General features: G+C 33.5%; 2 protein-coding genes across 2 annotated transcripts; both read right to left on the bottom strand.

Moving 5' to 3' along the window:
- Positions 1 to 5,331: 5,331 nt before the first annotated feature.
- LOC142627150 (uncharacterized) lies at positions 5,332 to 6,155 on the bottom strand. The gene has a single exon (XM_075800950.1). The coding sequence runs from the start codon at positions 6,106 to 6,108 to the stop codon at positions 5,542 to 5,544; it is 567 nt and encodes a 188-aa protein (XP_075657065.1). The 5' UTR covers positions 6,109 to 6,155; the 3' UTR covers positions 5,332 to 5,541.
- A 3,240-nt stretch (positions 6,156 to 9,395) lies between these two features.
- Positions 9,396 to 16,320, bottom strand: LOC142627258 (phosphate transporter PHO1 homolog 10). The gene is made up of 13 exons (XM_075801075.1): positions 15,328 to 16,320; positions 14,166 to 14,514; positions 14,011 to 14,059; positions 13,801 to 13,872; positions 12,874 to 13,003; positions 12,562 to 12,682; positions 12,181 to 12,439; positions 11,914 to 12,018; positions 11,795 to 11,839; positions 11,552 to 11,701; positions 10,539 to 10,817; positions 10,321 to 10,457; positions 9,396 to 9,943 (listed from the first exon to the last, which is right to left on the bottom strand). Exons 1-13 carry the CDS (start codon positions 15,893 to 15,895, stop codon positions 9,805 to 9,807), a joined length of 2,403 nt encoding a protein of 800 aa, XP_075657190.1. The 5' UTR covers positions 15,896 to 16,320; the 3' UTR covers positions 9,396 to 9,804.
- Between the last annotated feature and the right edge of the window lie 3,791 nt (positions 16,321 to 20,111).

Here is a 20,111-nt window from a genome sequence, read left to right as displayed (position 1 = left end):
TTTGTGAAGGTAGTCCATGACCATGACAGTCCTACATGATGTATTTATGTTGATAAATTCAATTTTTTTTTGTTATTTTTTCCTGAATAATAATAGATTTTAATATTTCATAACAAGAACGCATAATTATTAGAGTTTATCTCACCTTATAAAACAAGTTATAACAAAAATTTTGCTTTTGTTACTAAGATTGCTCTACACTACTATCAATGCATGCTTCCCTCAACACACTACGACTATTCACAGGTCGATTTGTGTCGGGTTTGTGCCCAACTCGGACTCGATCTAACCACTTCGGATAGGAAAAATCATAACCTACAAGGGCCACAACCGACCCGAAATGAGTGTCAAATTTACCAGTTCGAGTCTCATCAGGTATCAGATCTACATTTTTTAAGGAGTGTTTCACTCTTGCTTATTTGATTTTTTTTTTCAATTTTTATTCCAATAGTCTAATTTTTAATTTTTTTTTAAATATGTTAAAATAAGCTAATTTTTAGTTTTTTTTCACAAATTTAATATATACTTTACTAAAAATAAAAATTATATCTGTTGATAAACATAAACACTATACATATAATATATTCCCAAATACACGAAAAATGAAAGAAAAAAAAATAGAAACAAAAGAATCTTATAATGTGGTTTTGTTAAAATTATGGTTAAGTGGTTAAATATAACTTATCATGGTATCAAAGAAAATAGGTTTTGAGTTCAATCATTCTCATTTATAATTTTAAAATTCCACATTCAACTCCATTTATTAAGGGGGAGTTTAAGCTCACATGTGATGAAAAGTGTTAGAATTATGGTTGTCATAAAATTCACAATTTCCAAATATCTTAATCCACAAAATTGAAAACATCTAAGTTTAGTTCTTATTCTCCCACTCTGAAATCTTGCATTTCCTTTAATGTCACGTAGGGTACCAAATTAATTTCTGATATGTATTTAAACAAGACAATTATATTCATAATTCATTACAAGCCACCTCCTCACAAAGCACGTCTCATCCAAACCAGCTCATAAAACTTGAAATTTTGTGTTTACACATACATTAAGCTATTTGATAATTTTTAATTTTTTTTTTAACACACCAATAAAGAAAAATTAAATTGTTTCACCATGACTTGCAGATGATGGGAACTTTAAAGTGAAAATGAGAACAAAATGTCGGCAGAAAATGGGCAATTGCCCATTCGCCAAAACTTTTCAACAAAATGCCCTATATCTGAAACTATTTAGGGAAATGCTCTTGTTTTGAAACTCGATTTTCTAAAAATCGAGTTTCAATTTAAAACTCAATTTTTGGACAATCAAGTTATAGTGAACTGAAAATTTAAAATAAAAAAAAAATGCTAAAACTCGAGTTCCATGTGAAGTACTCGAGTTCAAGGAACTCGTGTTCCAAAAAAAAAAAAAAAACTAAGTCCACGTTCGCTATAACTCGATGTTCCAAAAATCTAGTTTTACATTTGAAACTCAATTTTTAGAAAATCGAGTTTCAAAACAGGAGCATTTTTCTAATTAGTTTTAGATATGGAACATTTTACTGAAAAGCTTGTGAGAGAGGAATAAAAGCCCATTTTGGCCCAAAAATTCAGATTCATGTTCTTATATTTGCAGTCTATATGATCATGGTGAAATTTAAGTTCTTTCTTTGCTTGTTCATTGTTGCTTTTGCTTGTTTTTGACAAATGACAAGTTATAAGTGGAGAAGAAGAGAGGAGAGAACATGTTGGCTTCGTGTATAAAAAGCTGTTTTTATTTATTAGGGGAAAAACAGCTCCTTCATTCAGGGTGGGCTGAATGGGAGAGCAAGAGATGCGGTCACTTAAAAACCCTAAGTAAAAAAAGGCCTCCCAAATTTTGACCAATAGGATTATTTATAATCAATAAATAAAATAATTTTTTTTATCAGATGAAAAACAAATAAAAAAAGAGAGAAAAATGCAACATCCACAATATTTTTCGCAACACTTTTACAACTAATGCTAAGTAGCGAATTGTTACAGCATGTTATTAATGGCAAACAAATTATTATAGTAATATTTTCAAATAGAAAACAAAAAGTAACTTAAAACCTATGATTTGTTGTAAAAAAATATTTTGAATGTTGCACTTCTAAAAAAATTAGAATAATAATAAGAGTTGAGTTAGCAAACTTTTACTAGTTTCATCTAAGTCTACCACTAACACTACTCTTTTACTTACCACTATCAATCTACCACATCAACAAGTATGAAAAATTTTGTCAAATTTTTTGTCTATGAAAAATTTTGTCAAATTTTTTCTATCTATAAAATTTCTAAATTTTTTTAATTTTTTTATTTAATTTTTACATAGTTCATGTTAATTAGTAGTAATTTTGCATCATAATCAATTTTCGCCTTAGGCCCTCAAATGCATCAAGCCGCCACTACCTTCATTTATTAGGCAAGACTACTTAGATACAGTAAATTAGGGGATGATGATTCCAACTAAATTTAAGGCCAAAATATAATTTTGTCCCTAATGTTTTGAGGTTATTGTCAATTTGGTTAATATATTTTGATTGCAGTCAATTTGATCCATGTCAACTCACTAAAAAAAATTGACTACAAGTTGAAATGATAATAACCAAATTGATTACTATCAAAATATAGGGACTAAATTGATTGCTATCAAATCGTAAGGTCATCCTCACACAGTCCCCTCCAAACTCACCCAACCAGAACCCAGCTGAACAAACATCACCCAAAAAAAAAAAAACAAAAACAAAAAATGCCCAATCAAACCAAGGCCCAAACTTAAACCTCATAGCCCAAATATATGGTCCAATCAAATACAGCCCACGAACCAACCCATCACTCGCACTAAGCAAAGCCTGACAACATGATGCTTGAAAATGACTACGGGGATGTTGTAATACGTGAATTCCCATTGTCCATGGGCTTCGCCATGCCAAGATCTTCCACTAGGGCCTCACAGTCTTTGTGAAGCAGTATATTGTCAAGCTCGAGCATGAGCTTGGGGTCACACTGATGCCTGAAAACTGCTATTCACACTATTGTTGGTATGTTACTATGTTACTTGTACTAACGTGGAAAACAATGTCCTAGCTCACTCTATTGATAAATGGGCTGTCCTACATAATTTGAAGAGAACTGTTCCCATCCCCTCCAAATAAAAAAGAGCCTTCCCACATGGTTCATCTTAAACAGCAGTTGGATCAACTCCCCAAGGTAAAGTTTGCCAACATTTGTACACATCAAACATGAGGCACTAATCTCTGGTCAAGCAATACTTAGTCATGATCTTTCAAATAAGTCTGATTGCACTGTTCTTTTTCATAGGTGGGGTTTAAACCACATTACCACTATTCCATCACATGAACCCCCAAGTCGATTTTGCTCTCACCATAAATCAAGGAATTTTATGAATTTTCTTGCAGTCTCTTCAAATCATAACATCCATCTACACAACGATTATTGATTTGCAAAACCTTTGAAACAGGACATGTAAAACATGAAAGAACCCCTCACCAAACACAAAATTCGATAAAATTAAACAGCCATATGGAAGCATAGTAGAATGCTAAAAAATAATTCCTGCCTTTATACGCGCAAATAGGATCCCAACCCCAGGTAGGAAAAGGAGCTTGGCAGATCATTCTTAAATCCCAAAATCCCAATGGCCAAGATTTTTGAAGAAAAAACCATGTTAAAAATGCATAACTAGACAATTGCAACAAGCACTTCCTCATCATCACAATCAACAAAAGAATCAATCCAAATTTACCAGATAACATTAATTTGGAGATCACGATCCATGCAAAGAAAACATAAAAATTTCCTGAATATCTAAGAACTTTGCAGTTTGACCAGTAGAATAACCTTTATATAATTTCATTTTCAACTTTTCATTGATAAGAAAACCTCATGAGCACAATCTGTCAGTCTGTGCTGTTCACAGCATGCATTCAAATACGCAAGCTTAGTTTCCAACTAAAAACAAGAATATCAGAAGGGGGAATCTTTGAAAAAAATGTACTGATTAAACCTGAAAATTCAGAACAGACTGAAAAATCTATCTTACAATTGTAATCTAGATGAATCTAGAACAGCACCCTGGACAGCATCAGTAAAACAAGATGCAGGAAGTGGCAGGAAATGAGAACATCAACTTATCGAACTTTGAAAATCAATAGCAAATTTATATGAAACAAAATACAGTATTACTAGAGAAAAATATTGATTATACCCCATTGTTAACACAGGTCAAATAACCAAATTGAAGAAAATAAATAAAATGAAGAAAAGCAAGGGACACTAATCTATGGTAAAATACCAGGAATATGTTCAGGGTGAGGATTCACATGGAAAGAATTAGCCATATGGGCATGGTTAAAATACTAATCTCTACTAAGTGAAAATATAATATTCAACAAATTTGCCTACAAAAACATGTCTGCATAGACACAATAAAAGCATCAAGAAACAGGTGAAGTGTGTTACAAATACAAAATAAATGTCCACATCAAGCAAAGATATTGATCTTACACCCATTGTTAACACATGTTGACTTAGCAGTTGTGAACAAGCTTGTTGAACTGAAATGGTACAATGGACACACAGCTCCCACATAAAGGTAAGGATCAAAAAAGGTTCCAACACACAAAAATACTAAATAGTCTCCACTAACAAGTAGGATAAGTCTGCACTCACGGAAAGAATTAGACACCGTATGAGCATGGTTAAAGTACTAAACATCTAAACAACTAACAGTAAATCAAGCAATTGCACAACAACATGCCAACGAACATTAGAAGGGCGTAAGTAAGAAACATTTGAAGCGTTTCTAAGCACAGAATAGGGAAATTTATCAACAAGCCATGGAAAGGGAAAACCTTTACAATTCCTTAGGTGTGTACCTCAATAGTGTTGCCTGGTCTCCTTTACGAGAAGGAAAAGGTTTGAATCCCGCTCCCCAATGCAACACAAAAGTTTCATCTAAGGAACTGTACTTAAGTTTTGCTCCAACAGAAATTGATTCACCAAAATGTACTTACTCAACAAAACCCAGCAGTAACATCTTTTTCATTATCTACTCGAAAATACCAACATAATGAGAAACATAATCAACAAAAAGAAGTTTAACTAAAAACACTTCCATTTATCAAGACTTCCTTAATTGCCTCAAATCATGTCTTTTGAATTCTAAAACAGAATCAAAAAGGCAAATAACCCCATCAAATTATCAATTAGAAGCGGCTTCTTTCTCTTTTGACCATTACCCAACACCCAAAAAATCATACATTTGTAAATACCAACATAAGAACATAATCAAAGCTGGCTAAAAAAACACTTCCCATTTATCAAGATTTTCCTTAATTGCCTCTAACCAGGCCTCCATATCCCGAACAAAAAACTCCAAAAAATCACGTCTTTTTATACTTTTATCACCGCGGCTAATACCGCACAAAATAGCAGCCCAAAAAAAACCGCTAAATTTTGAGTTCTAAAACAGAATCAAAAAGCAAACTAACCTCATCAAATTAGATCAATTAGAAGCAATTTCTACTTTCTCTTTCTCTTTCTCTTTCTCGTCCTCCAATTCCTTGAGGACTTCTTCCTTGGCCTTCTTCTCGGCTCGGAGTATGGGCTCGTAGTAATCGGCGTGAGCTTCCATACACCTGGTCAACGCGGTGGTGATCTCGGCGCACTTGTCCACAATGTCCTCCTTGCTCTTCTCCGCCTCTTCGATGCACTTCTCCCAAGCTACGAAGCTGTCCTTGCACCCACCGCCTTTCATGAACACGCAAAATCCACACTCTTCTTCTTCTTCTTCTTCTTCTTCTTCGTCTCCTTCATCTCCAACTCCTTCTTCGCCTTTGTTTTCGACATTATCAGAATCCTTCGCCGCCGATTGATTTGAATCTTCCAGAACTGCTTTCTCTTTCTCTTTGTCTTGGTCTTGGTCTAGGGTTTTGGGGGTTTTGGAATCGGAATCGGACATTTTAGGGTTTGGTGAGTTAGAATCGGAGGGAATCGGTGAGTTGGGAGACGAGTCAACGTTGGTGTGAGTTTGTTGTTGTTCGCTAGGGATTGATGAGGAAACGCCTCCCATGGCTTCTTGCTTTTTTGCTTAAACCTCCTAAAAACCCCACTTCCAAATATGCCTTTTTTTTTATTTTTAATATACTACTATTTTTTCAAAAGCTCATATATATAAAAGGATTTACTAAAAAATAGAAACTGAAATAAGAGCTTGATTTTGAAAAGAAAACTATATACATATATATATATAAATTAAAAAAAAAATTGAACTCCTATTTTTTTTTTTTCCACATAAACACAAAGTTTTCAGTAAAAAGTGTATATTTATCTTATTTTGAATTGGATCAAATAAGTTGGATTAAGTATGGAGTTTGACTACCAATGAACATCTAAAACTAAAATATTACTGGTATTTAACCGTTAATAAGTGTTAAGAGTTTTGTACGTGAAGTTTTTTATTTGATATATTTTTAGTATTTTTTTTATTATATAAATTATTTTTTTATAAATAATAAATGAAAATGATATTTTAGTAATTTAAATTGATAATTAGGTCATTCAGCTGCCTACTACAAAAACCCAAACCCTTTTTTAATTTTAAACCTTAGCAAATTTAAAAGTGTGAACCCAAATCCACTGTAAACCCTTTTTAGAAAATTCCAAATTCTTACTATTTTAGGTTTGAGTTGGACCAAAAAAAAAAAAAAGTTTTCATCACCAGCCACCAGGTCACCACCAAAGCTACGTTCAATCTTTTTAAAAAAAAGATATATCTGATAAAAATTAATGAAAATCTTAGTGATAGAAATAATGCTTATTACTAATAGATGATGGTTAATAAAAAAAAAAAAAGTGCAATTCGCTCAATTTTTAAGAGAACTAAAAAATTTTAACTTGAGAGAAAATTTAGGCTAAAATTGTATTGACAAAGTAGATATGTTTTCTGATATATATATTAAAGTCCTACTGAAATAAATTAAATGGACAACTAGTAGAAATATATTTGAGAGAGCCATTTAAAACGTGGTTTGTTCAGAGCGTCAAACAAGGCTGTTTTTTCTTGAGGAGTAAGTCATGACACGTGGTTTGATCCTAGCCGTTAAATTTGGGGCCATAAAATTTGGGCCGTCAAATTCCAGCCCAAATTCCACTTCCCCTCACGTAAGGCCTGCTGACCCTCATGAAATCATCCTCAAAAGCAATGGCATGGAATTTGCCTATTGAGTCATGAGCTTGGTTTGGTGCTTTATATACATGTATGTATCCAAAATTTGATGTGATGCTTATTTGTAGCAAGGCACACCTTGGGTTTAGTGTTTTAATGCAGTAGCTCATTTATGTGTCATCATTCTGATTTATTTATGTGTCATCATCTTGATGGGTCCAGTGCACTGGAACATTGGATACAAGTCAAATCTTTTATAACAATATCTCTTTAGTTGCGTGATATGAATTAAAAATTTGTTAAAAAGATTTAAATTTTGATTACACTTAGTCGAGTACTCTAAAAGGGGGAAAATTGTTACAAAAGTTGGGAAAGGGGGATTCAAACCCTAGTTTTTATCATAATATAGATTAGGCTATGTCATTGAATTACAAGATTTTTGTCCTTAGTCCAATACTTGATAGTGAAGATCTTCTCTATTGAGCTTGGTTCCAAATATGATCAAATGTTAGAGCATAATCTACGACATATCCATTGGATTTGCCCTCTCTCATGTATATATCTGTTATGTACTTGAGTATGTGTGTGAGAATTTGAGCCTATTAAGCAACAACAACAAAAATTCATAAGTTGAAAAATTCTCTAAAAAAATGTTGTATCAAAAAAAATTCATCACCAGTTCACCACTAAAGCTACGTTCAATCAATTTTTTTAAAAGGTATATTTGATAAAAATTAAATATTCTATAACAAAAATCTTAGGGATAGAAATAAAGTTTATTACTAATAGATGATGAGGAATATTATTTAGAATTGTAGTTTTAAAAGGAAATTGCTATTTGTATCATGGTTAATAATAAAAAGTGCAATTCCCTTAGTTTTTAAGAGAATTAAAAAATTTTAACTTTTTTTTTTGAAAAAAAAAATTTTGATTAAAAATTTTTAACTTGAGAGAAAATAAAAGACTAAAATTGTATGGACAGAGTAGATATGTTTTCTGATTAAAATAAAAGAGTCCTACAGAAATAAATAAATTCAACCAGTAGAAATTTATTTGAGAGATCCATTTAAAACGTGGTTTGTTCAGAGGGTCACGCAAGACTGTTTTTTCTTGAGGCGTAGGTCATTACACGTGGTTTGTTCCTAGCCGTTCAATTTTGGGGCCAACAAACATGGGCCGTCGAATTCCAGCCCAATTCCATTTCCCATCACGTAAGGCCTGCTAGACGCGTAGACCTCATGAAATCATCCTCAAAGAAATGGCAAGGAATTTGCCTCATGAGTCATGCATGACCTTGGTGCTCTATAAATAAATGTATCCAAAATTTTGATGTGATGCTTAAGAGACTGTTTATTTGTTTTAGTGCAATGGATCTAAATTGTACATGTGGGTACAATGCTTTGGTATACAGACTAATTCATGTGTCATCATCTTGATGGGTTCAGTGCATTGGAGCACTGGACGCAAGCCAAGTCCTTTTATAATAATATGTTTTAGTTGCGTGACATGAATTAAAAATTAGTCTAGTACTTTGAAAGGGGAAAAAATTAATGTTGCAAAAAGTGAGGGAAGGGAAGGGGGATTCAAATCTTAATTTTTCTCATAAGAGAAACTAGGCTATGCCATTGAGTTACAAAACTCTTGTTATTAGTCCCAATACTTAATAATGAAGATCTTCTCTATTGAGCTTAGGTATTATATCCATATGATCAAATGCAAGAGCATAATCTACGACATAACCTTTGGATTGGCCCTCTCTCTCATGTATATATCTGTTATGTGCTTGAGTATGTGTGTGACAATTTGAGCCTATTAAGCAAAAGCAAATGATGGTTTGCAGCTAGTGGTAGGTTTTACTAATTAATTTAATCTATAACAGTTTTATTGTGTATCCAATTTGGATTTCAGAGTGCTTCAAATTTATCAACACCTAATACAATTTGTATGTGTTTCTATTGTTGAAGAAGTGGTTTTGCACCTTTTAACTCTTTGAACAGCTAGGAAGTTAGTTTTGCAAGAAAAGAGCAGAATGTTGTCGCCCACAATTTAGTTCAATGGGCTTTCTTTTGTATAGATCAGGGCCCATTTCCATCTTCTATGCCCTTATTAGTTGAGTTTGGGCCTTTGTATTCTCAGTTTTTTGAAATAATAGTATTTATTCAACCAAAAAAAAGAAAGAAAGGCATCCACCATGACAATGGAATGGAATTTTATACATTATTGAATAGAACTTGTGCTACAGGCCTTGTGATGAATCATAACAACTTTGAAGCATTTTCTTAACCATAAGAGTATGTATATGAATTTTTTTTTAATTATCTTTTCAAGGTCAACAAAGAATGAAGAGACTTAACATGAGCTAGTCCAGCATTCAGATTGGCTAAGAACTACAGATCATACTGGCTTTTATGGCTTGTTCCTCCTCCAAGTTGACCAGGATATATGATGGAATTTTTGCCCATCAGGAAGGTGGAAGTTTTGCTGTGTACGTATCTAGATATCGAAGACTTTATGAAGCTTATCAAGACTAAAGATCATCCTCAAAGCAAGGCATTTGTATCATAGCCTTGGTGCACAATTGAATGTTTATTTGTGTTGTTGCTAATCAATCTTGTCATCATCATCGTCGTCATCATCATCATCAACATCATCATTGTCAGTCTCATAGTAACTGAAAGGAAGTGGGACTGACTTGAATGCGCGGTACTTGCCCACATTGTTTAAGTGCTCGTTTTCCAACCTGATTGAATAAACAACTCAAGGTTCAAGCACACACTAATATTAATTTCTGCTGTAACATGTGGCTAGAGGTCTAATAAATGTGCAGTCATCATATGTTGCACAAAATCTTGACAGACTGATAGAGTAGACATTTGCTTAATAGGTTTTGAAACCACAACTCACTCTCCATCCTATTCTTACAGGGAGAGGAGATGCAATTTGAGCTAAAATATACTGGCAAAATAGTGGTTTATTCAATCTCTTTGCCTTAATGATCACAATTCTTATTTGTGTTTTGTGCCTGGCGCAGCAAGAATTGGCAGGATTTAAGTAGAACTGTAGAACAAAAGCATACCCAACAAGCATGCATCCTGATTTAAGAAAAAGGTACAGTACCTGAAGAAGCTCCAAATGCCACGACGAATAATCTCTAGGCAGGAAAAGATGGTTATTATGGTCATCTTATGAAGGGAATGCAATCTGAATTCTAACACCAATTGCATCCAGGCAAATCGCAATACTATATTCAACACCTGCAATGAAAGCCCCCAAACAAATTGGATTAAGAGGAGAAATAATTTTCATGTCTCTCAAAGCCAGTCCCTGAACAATACCATAGCTGCAAAGTAGACACTCTTGTGTGAAACTACAAGTTTATCTCTCAAATATTTGTTCTTTGATTGCCTTTGCAGAAGCCCCCAGTCTATGACAATATCCCAATATGTATTTATTAGTGCTGCAACAGAGGAGCTGACTAAAGCTAACACCATCCAGGTCATTCCCTTCTTTAGTTCAAAAGCTGTCCTAATAATAACTGCAACAATGGTCGAGAAGTACTTCAAACCATTGTACACGTGCATTGCATCTTTGTCTTCACACAACCGACGAATGCACTACAAATTAACAAATACTGTCCATCAGTATGCTTAACTTTTTTTTTTTTTGAATGCTTAAATGTTTACTAAAAGATTTGTTTTACTTTTGTTAAAAGAAGGATGAATATTTAGTCCTGCAATGGAGATGGATGCATGACCAGAGTAGGAAATTAGATGTAGAGCAAATGCAGTGTCTGAATGGATCATATTTTGCAAGCTCATTCCTAACAAGGGGAGCAAAATCCTCTTTATGTTCTCCATGATCTCTGTTTGTGTGAATCACTGAATTGAAATGATGCATGCTTAAATGGAAACATGATAGATGCAATTATAATAGCAACACATTTTTAGTATAAATCTGGACGGTCAGATGGTACAAATAAATGCATGATATATGTGGATGAACCAAAGGTCAAGTGTAGTGTTAGCCAAACAGCAAGCCAGCCACTGTTAAGGACTAGCAAAAACTCATTTTTGAAACGCATGACACAAAGGTAGTTTTAGTGGTGCTAGCTGACCAGAGACATGAGCATGCTGTGTCGATTCATGGCATTTCTGTATTCAGAAATTCTCATCTGATCTAGTCAGAGAATCACCCAAGTATGCCAGGGATGAATAGCATTGAAAGGAACACTGTGGACCTTAGTTAAGCTTAGAATTATGGGCTTCCATCTCATATACAATTCCACCATGCATCATAATTAGTATACTTAAAAGTCAAAACACACAGAAAATAACAGGTTTATTTATACCTGTAGGAACCGCAGCCAATACGGTATTACAGCAACAATGAAATAGAATGTATTGTAGACACCATGACTAAGACACTTGCTTTGCCTCCTTGAGTATTCTCCCAAACTATAGTAGCAAATGTATAACTCAAAACTCCGAAAGGCCGGGACCTGTGGTCAAACAGCAGCAAACAGCATAACAATAATATAAAGTCATAGATCATTTAGTTATTGCAGCCATTAAAATGAATGAGAATATCAAACCTGGCTTGTAAGCTGGTCTGCCAAGAAAAAATCTGGTAGAGTAACCTGCAAAGAAAGACGATAAAAAATGGTATCTATTTCATCTTAACAATGTTATCTAGTTATTGACATTCCATTACCGGGTAGAGAGGAGCACAGATACAGCGGAAAATACATTTAATGAAGAAGAAACGACTTGAACGGTATAGAATGTTAAGAGGGCAGAAGGTGATGAGAAGCACAAACTGCACACAGAAAGATTGTAGTTAATATTGGATGCTTAAAATTTATGCATGGCAAAATGCTAAACTTCAGTGAGAAAAGAAAATAAGCAATATCAGCAATTAAATGACACTCAAGTTTAAAGCACTCTAGATGGGAAAAATTTTCTTCTTTAAAAATCTTACAATAATTAACACCAAAGGAACCAGTTCAGTGATTGTCTTGTAGTCTCGAGTACTTGAGTCCGTGTCCAGCTGCAAGTTTGCTAGGAAACCGGCTGATGCAAGTACTGCAAGACCAGTGCTGAGGAGAAAAACTTCTTGATAGCCCAACTCAGTTCCTCGCTTGAAACCAAATATAAATGGATAGTTGACCCGATAACGTCTCCAGAAGTATATGTTGGCTGCATACATGAGCATATGTAGCACAATATATGCAAATAAACTGCAATGAAATAAACTTGTGTCAAAGAGAAAATACAGGCTAAACCAAAAAGTTGGAAGAGTGCTTTATAAGTGCAAACTCATGGATAAGTAAATAGAAGTTTCAGGAAGGTCCTTAATTACGTGTATAGTGGGAAAATGTTTTCCATATACTGGGTGCCCTCCTCCTTATCCATAAGATTATGAGCTTCTATTCTTAAAACAATGGCAACCAAAAGAGCAATTGAACAACCCAAAAAGAAACCTACAATTATCAAGACAAAATAGGGGTTGATTAATGCAGGCATCAGAACCACAGCTACAAGTTATCCACACAAAAGCATTGTAAATAACAAAATGTGAAAGCCATGGTATAAAGAATTGAAGCAATTTAGGTTGAATTAGTTCTGATAATTGATTAGTGGAAGAAATTAATAAAGAGAATTAATCATGTACCTGAAAAAAATGTCACCCTATGCTTTTCTCTTTTTGCTTTTGGTCTCAATAACTTCATACCTTCTCTACGATTTGATTTTGAAAAGTTCTTGATGAATGTAGTCTCCACCCTCTCCAGGAGACCAGTAACCTACAATTAACAAAGTGATCCAACTAGTTTACAGTAAAATATGGTTAAAAGAATATGATTTGACTGTCTATGGTATCACACCAAGACACTAGTTAACAAATTTGGCACCTTCAATATGGTCATATACTGAGTCAAAGTAATTAAGTATTCGAACTTTTGAATGCGGATGCAGCTAGATAAACAGTATTTGTGCAAGATATTCAACCGATGGTAAACCAACATGAAGCAATTTGTTTCTCTAAAGCATTCCATTATAAACGGTCTTTTGAAGAATACAAAAGTTTCATGTTGGTTGTGTTCATATTTTGCCCCCACCCGGAACCAATCTATGTTTAACCAATGTTGAGATTGATTGCAAGAACAAAATCAGGGGAACCTCTGCATTCATTAATTCAATGTATTTATAGGTAAGTTCATTATTTTTTTAATATCTAATAATTAAGAATAGGCAAAAAACTTAAATCTAAGAAACCATTAATGCAGACAGGGAGCAAATATAAAGAGACTATCCCTAGCTATGTAATCAAGGAATTTTATGTGCTTTTCAAACCCAACCATCTCAGATTTGAAAAGTTCTCTTAGAAATTTTGTTTATTATACTAGACTCTGATGAATTTTATTGAATGATTACTATCCAAGCCTGGCTTGGATTGTCAAATGTGTTTTTGATATTGTCATTTCAACGAATTTTGGAATATCTGTGGCTTAGCACTTTATAATACATTATACAAGCATATATATAATCCTATGTATGATTCACCAATATTATGATTGAACATAAAATAGATAAAAGAAACCTCATCAGAATTGCCAAGGTAAGAGTCATCCACTATTCTCATGTATAATCTGGCAGCTCTCCTTGATGTGATCTACATAAGTTAAACATTTCTCATTAGAATACTATTATATCAAAATGAATTTTCTATAATTTTTATTTGACTAACTTATATAAGAGTGTGCAACTCAGGAATCTAAAGAACAATATACTTGTTCAGTGTGCATCTGACCTTTTCATACTTTTTCATGATCTTGGAAAATGCTGCAAGATTCATAAAGCTGGTCCATCCATTTGCAAAAATGAATAAGCACAAAATAGTTAAATGACATAAAAAGCAAGACCTTGTCTTATGCAGATTGCAGACACCCATTTACAGTTTATCACCTGTAGTGCTTTAGTAGACTGAGCTTGTGGTAAAATTCAACAAACACATGTCTTAGTCGTTCTTCAACTTTTCTCAGCTCCTCTTTATTAAAACTCAAGTCCTCTTCTTTGGAATTCTTGAAAACGCCTTTTATGGTTGAAATTGGAGATTCAAGCGTATTGTTAATCTTCACGTGCTCAAGAATTTTTAGAGGATCTTCTTTGTAGTCATTCTTGTTCACCTCCTCCCTTTGATCACAATCAGGACTGGTGGTGCTAACTGAATTGACTTCTGGACCAGCAGTAGAATCTTCTTGTTGATGATCATCATTCATATCTACTTCAGGTGTCAAACCCACATACTCCCTTCCTGCACATTAGGCGAGCAATCATATATTTGAAGGATTAATAGATACTTCTAGCCGATGATTATTACTCAAATGAACTCAGAGACTCATATCCATATGCCTCATTCCTACATGATTGGCAGTAAATCATGTGATAGATATAAGATGGCCTCCATTCTTCAATCAAGCTACCTATGACTTGATTCCAAAACTAGTGCTCCATTTTTGTAGGATGTAGAGCAAACAGTAAAGAACCAACAAGCTTCTTATTAAATATCCTGAATAAAGTACATTCCAAAGCTCTTGTGACCTAGTTAAACTTGTATACTAATTTCACTGCTTCCAGAAAATGGACTGAGTATTACTTGTCAACTTACTCTAAACATCTTCCCAAATTATTAAACTATTACCACTTAAAAATTGATAGCATTCTTTAAATGATATGAGGTAATGAAAAGTTGCAAATGCATTTAATTTTTGTACTAGTGGTCAGGCCTTGGTTCAATGGCACCAGTTGCAAGTTCAAGCTAGAAATCAGCCTCTACAAAAAAGAGGGGTGGTTAAGGCTACCTACCAATCATTTGATCACCTCCCCTAGACCCCCAAAAGCTTATGCATTGAGTAAGATTTTTATTTTTATTTTTGTAAGTTCCAGTGTTACACATGCACCCAATAAGTCTTGAACATATGACTCCAGGCTCCAATTGTATTAAGTGTCCTTCGACAATCTTCTACCATTGTTATAATTACCCACTTGGATGCATGTATTCCTTATATATATCTATGCACATAAGTTCAAAACATACCATATGATCTTTCTTTAGTCCTGCATTTACCTGGATTCCTGTCTCTGCTGCAAGTAGTGCTTGTTGGGGGCATCTTCGAAGAGACATTGGAAAGATAACATCTCTTTAGACTAGAGCCATTGAGATCAGGGTTTTCCACCTTTAACCGCAATGCAATGAAAGCATCCATTTGTTTATTCAAGACATCAGCTTCATGCATCAGTGCCTCCACCTTGTCCTTGTAAAAATTACAGACCTTGTTGAGCTCTTCATCAAGTTTTCTAAAAAACGTTACCTCAACCTCTCCTCCTTCTTCAGACTGCCTTAGGAACTTGGTCTTGTAAATCTGTCCGGAACCCTCATGCTGCAATGTGTTAACATCTATAACTTGGTCCTCGATATCTCCCTTACTCGGAAGATTGCTAGCTTCTTTGTGTAGACCACTGAAGGTTTTGTCCAATGCTGGTTTCTTCTGTAAGGCCTTATTGTGTGTTGCAGAATGCTTAGTCTGCTTGTAACCCCTCACCTCTCCTAGTATTCTTTTTAGTCCATTATAATCCATATAGGCTTCTGTCCACTCCGGCACCATCTGTTTCTTGAACTCTTTCCCAAACTTCATCTTGACCCTTCTATGTTGGTAATTTTTTATAAGTCCTTTTCTCCTTTCACAAGACTTATTTTATAATCTCTCTTGAAAACTACCAAAAACCGCTTTAAGCTAAACAAGTTACAAAATCTGGGAATTTAGAAGTGTCACTAACGTATCAGCAAGAACACAAAAAAGTGTATAATCTAACCAAAGGAGAAAAATAAATAATTGCACAAAGAAAGAACCAAGTAGGATCCAGCCAAAGCTAATATGGGTAGAATTCACTTCTAAGTTCTAACATCAATTTAAACATATATAAATGGCAATCAAATTCAATAATTACAATAAGTGGGGTGGAGGATTCGAACCGGGTTCTAGGAGACCAGACAATAGCACTGAGCTACAAGGCTCTTAGCATATATAAATGGCAATAAAAAATTCATAAATAATCACTGATAGTTTTTTTTTTTTTTTTAAATACATAGGTTGTTAATAGGAAGAGAGACTTGGGGTTCAAACCACAAACATGAAACACAACAAAGAACGTTATTACCACTGGTTTATCTCTTGAACCCACTAATAGTTATCAAAAGTAAACAATTGTTTATAGTTTTATAAACACCAATGCAAGAATAGAAATGTAGACATGTTGAACTCTAATCAAAGAAACCAAGAAAGTTAGATAGATAGAATGCAAAAGTACCTTTTTTTTTTTTTCCAGCTGGGTATTTCTTGTTTTTTGGTGATGTCTTCTCTACAAAGAAAGCATAATTGAAAACTGAAAGGTCTCGGCCTCAGTTCTTATGTTTCCATTTATACACAGTACACACACACTACTGCTACACTGTTTACTAAGTCCAGTTAGTTATGCTAAAAAAATCAGGTGCACCAAAGTACACTGCACTCACTTTGTCTCCACCAATCAGACACTTGGTTTCTGCATTCGGTCAATACAACATTCCATATGATTGGTTGGTACAGATTGTAGTCTCTGGCCTAGGGAGCAGTGTATTTGGTCTTTGTAGCTTTTGCTTTGCGGTGGAGCACTGCATGACCCACCAATGGTCTGACACGTGTCCTTCGTCAAGGTTAGCTTGGAATTTGAGACGTTTTCATGCGTAACGTAACTGACTCCGGCAATTTTTGACACAAAATGCTTTTTTTTTTACGCGCATTATAATTAAACATTCTTTGCCTGAACTTAAGAGGCCTTGCGTATTGAGCTGGGATGCTATAGGGCCTGTTTGGTTTAGCTGAATACATTGTGTATTTTGTTTTCATTTCTTCTTTATTTTTGGAACTCACAAATAGAAAACCTGTTTGTATTCATTTTCACACCTTATTTTCATTTTTTTTATAAGTTAAAATACAAAATTGACTCTTTAACTTTCTTCAAATTTCATTTCAGTCATTTAATTTTGCTTTCGTTAATTTCAGTCTTTTAAGTTTCAAATTTATTCAATTAAGGTCTTTCCGTTAATTTTTGTTAAATTTTTTTTTTTAAAATTTGGAAAATATTTTTCAATCATTAATTAAATTTTTTTAATTTAAAAATTTTGAAATTTTTTTATAAAATTGAAAAATTAACCATAACATATAACAAAAATTGATGGAAAAGTATTAATTTAATAAACATGAAAGTTAGAGGATTGAAATGAATAAAAGCAAAGTTAAAGGACTAAAATAAAATTTAAAAAAACTAGAGGGTCAGTTTTACATTTTACCCTTTTTTATACTAAAAAAAAAGCAAATATGAAGATAGAAAATGAAAACAATTTTTCAATGTTTTTCATTTTCTACAAAAATGAATACATGACATTCTTGTAAAAACGAGTGGGCCCTCTTCCATGCCTTGGTCGGCTTTTGCAATAAATGGATTTGATGAGCCAATGGCTCTTTCTCCCTAAACAACTATTTGGAGGGCGTTTGGATCCGCGTTCCTGCGTCCACGTCTGCGTTTTTTATTATGTTTTTTTTTTTTTTAAACCCAGCCGCATGTATTGACTTTTCAGCCATGAACAGTGCACAAATGCACTGTTCATGGGTCCCACAAATTTCACTTTTCAGCAACTTTTTCATTAAAAATGGGTCTCACAGTACTATTCACACATTTAAAAATTATTTTGCTACAGTGTTTTCAGTTTTCAGTTTTCAGTTTCAGCAAAATAAGTTCTATCCAAACAGACTCTTGGTCTCTCATTTCCATTCTGACTTGAATAGACCAACAATGTAAGTAAAAAAAGTTACTTTTTTAAAGTGGAAAAAAAAAAAAAAAAAAAAAAAGAGAAAAAAAGAAGAAGAGGGAAACAAGTGCCAAACAGGTATGCTTAGAAAATGAAGTTGAAAATGGACTTTTTTTTTATTATCGAATATTCAAATTCAGAAAATGAATAAACAAAAATGGAAACGAATATTGAATACACTATTTTTGAAACCAAACAGTCCCTATATGATCAAATGGAAGGTTTGTGTATACCAAGAAGTTCATAACTTAACTGATACTTGTTTATGCTTTTAAAGTGAGATACCTTGTATAAATCCAATTGCCAAAACCATCCAAAGGTAGTGCATGATGAATTTTCCAACTATGCTATTTAAAAACAAAAGAATAAATTACAAATGACACCCCTAAAGTTTTGAAGTGTTTGAATTTTATATTCTGAAATTTCAGAATTTGAATTTTACGCTTTAAAATTTAGAAGTGTTTGGCATTACACCATAATATTTCAGAATTTGGATTTTACCTCCTAAATTTTAGGGGTTTTTTGAATTTCTTTCTTAAGTTTGAGGATATTTGGATTTTACACCATAAAATTTCAGAATTTTTGGTGTAAAAAATCCAAACACTCCTAAAAGTTAGGAAGTAAAAAATGCCAAGATATAAAATTCAAACACCCCCAAACTTCAGGGGGTAAATTCTAAATTCTAATACTTTAAGCTATAACATTCTAATTTGCAATTTGCAATTTACCCAAACTTTAGGGGTATAATTTGCAATTTACCCAAAACAAAAAAAATTTAAGTATAATACCTAAGGTTTACCCATTTAAAATTCTAAAATAAATTATGAAACTTGTGACCATTTGAGCTTATTATTATTTTTTATGGAATTTTTTATTTATTTTTTGTTTGATGAAAATGAGCAGGAATTATTTCCTACATCCACCAGATGCAACAACTCCCAGTATCAAAAAAAAAGATGCAACAACGCCCTAACAATACATGGATCCTACATGTCACGCCCCGAACCCAAAAGAGTCCAAAGCATGAGAAATATCTTAAAGGTACCTGTAGATTTTTCCCTTTTGAGCAATTCAATCCAAATAAATCATATCAAGTACCAATATCAAGGATTATCATAATAATTCCATTAGATATGCTCTCAAAATAAGTCAGAGCTCTATGAAACAATTACAACGACCATTGGCTACAAAAGAATAGAGGTCTGAATAAATACAATTACATATCAAAAACTTGTCTCATTAGTGGAAATAAAGTCATAACCACTATTAGATACAAAAGAATTGAGTCAAGCCTACTCTAAGTTATACATCATCAATTATCTTCGTCACAAAAGTCAATCTCCATTAGCAGTTAGTCTAACTACTACTAGCTACCAAAACGCTGTCTTAAAATGATAGTTACTTACTCTGAAAAAGTTTGTAAAATGATGGAATGAGACAGAGCTCAGTTAGTAGCATAATTAATGGGAGTGGGAGAAATGCAAGTTTCATAACAATGAGAAATTTACAAAACATGTTATAATATGGGAATTTCCATTAGGATTAGGCAAATCTATTTTTCTTAATAAATTGACAAGAATGATCAAAAGAATGGAGCACCAAGCTTTTTCAAAGTATTCCAACATAAAGCTACATACTATTTACTGTAAGCTATCAAAACACCCTTTTAAAACTTGAAAACCCAACCAAGGTCACATGACAAGCCACCATAAAGACGTTAGGTATGCCACATCAAGTTATGCCACGTAGACATTAATTATGCCACAAAAACATCAATCTGCCACAAAGACGGGGTGCCAAGATACTAATGTCACAAAGACTACGGCATAACGATGAGAAATTTACAAAACATGTTATAATATGGGAATTTCCATTAGGATTAGGCAAATCTATTTTTCTTAATAAATTGATAAGAATTATTAAAAGAATATAACACCCAACCTTTTCAAAGTATTCCAACATGAAACTACATACTATTTATTGTGTGCTATCAAAACACCATT

The sequence above is a fragment of the Castanea sativa genome, chromosome 3, assembly GCF_040712315.1.
Source record: "Castanea sativa cultivar Marrone di Chiusa Pesio chromosome 3, ASM4071231v1".
NCBI classification, from domain to species: Eukaryota; Viridiplantae; Streptophyta; class Magnoliopsida; order Fagales; family Fagaceae; genus Castanea; species Castanea sativa.
Note: the sequence above shows the minus strand (reverse complement) of the source record. Positions and strands in the feature narration are given on the sequence as shown.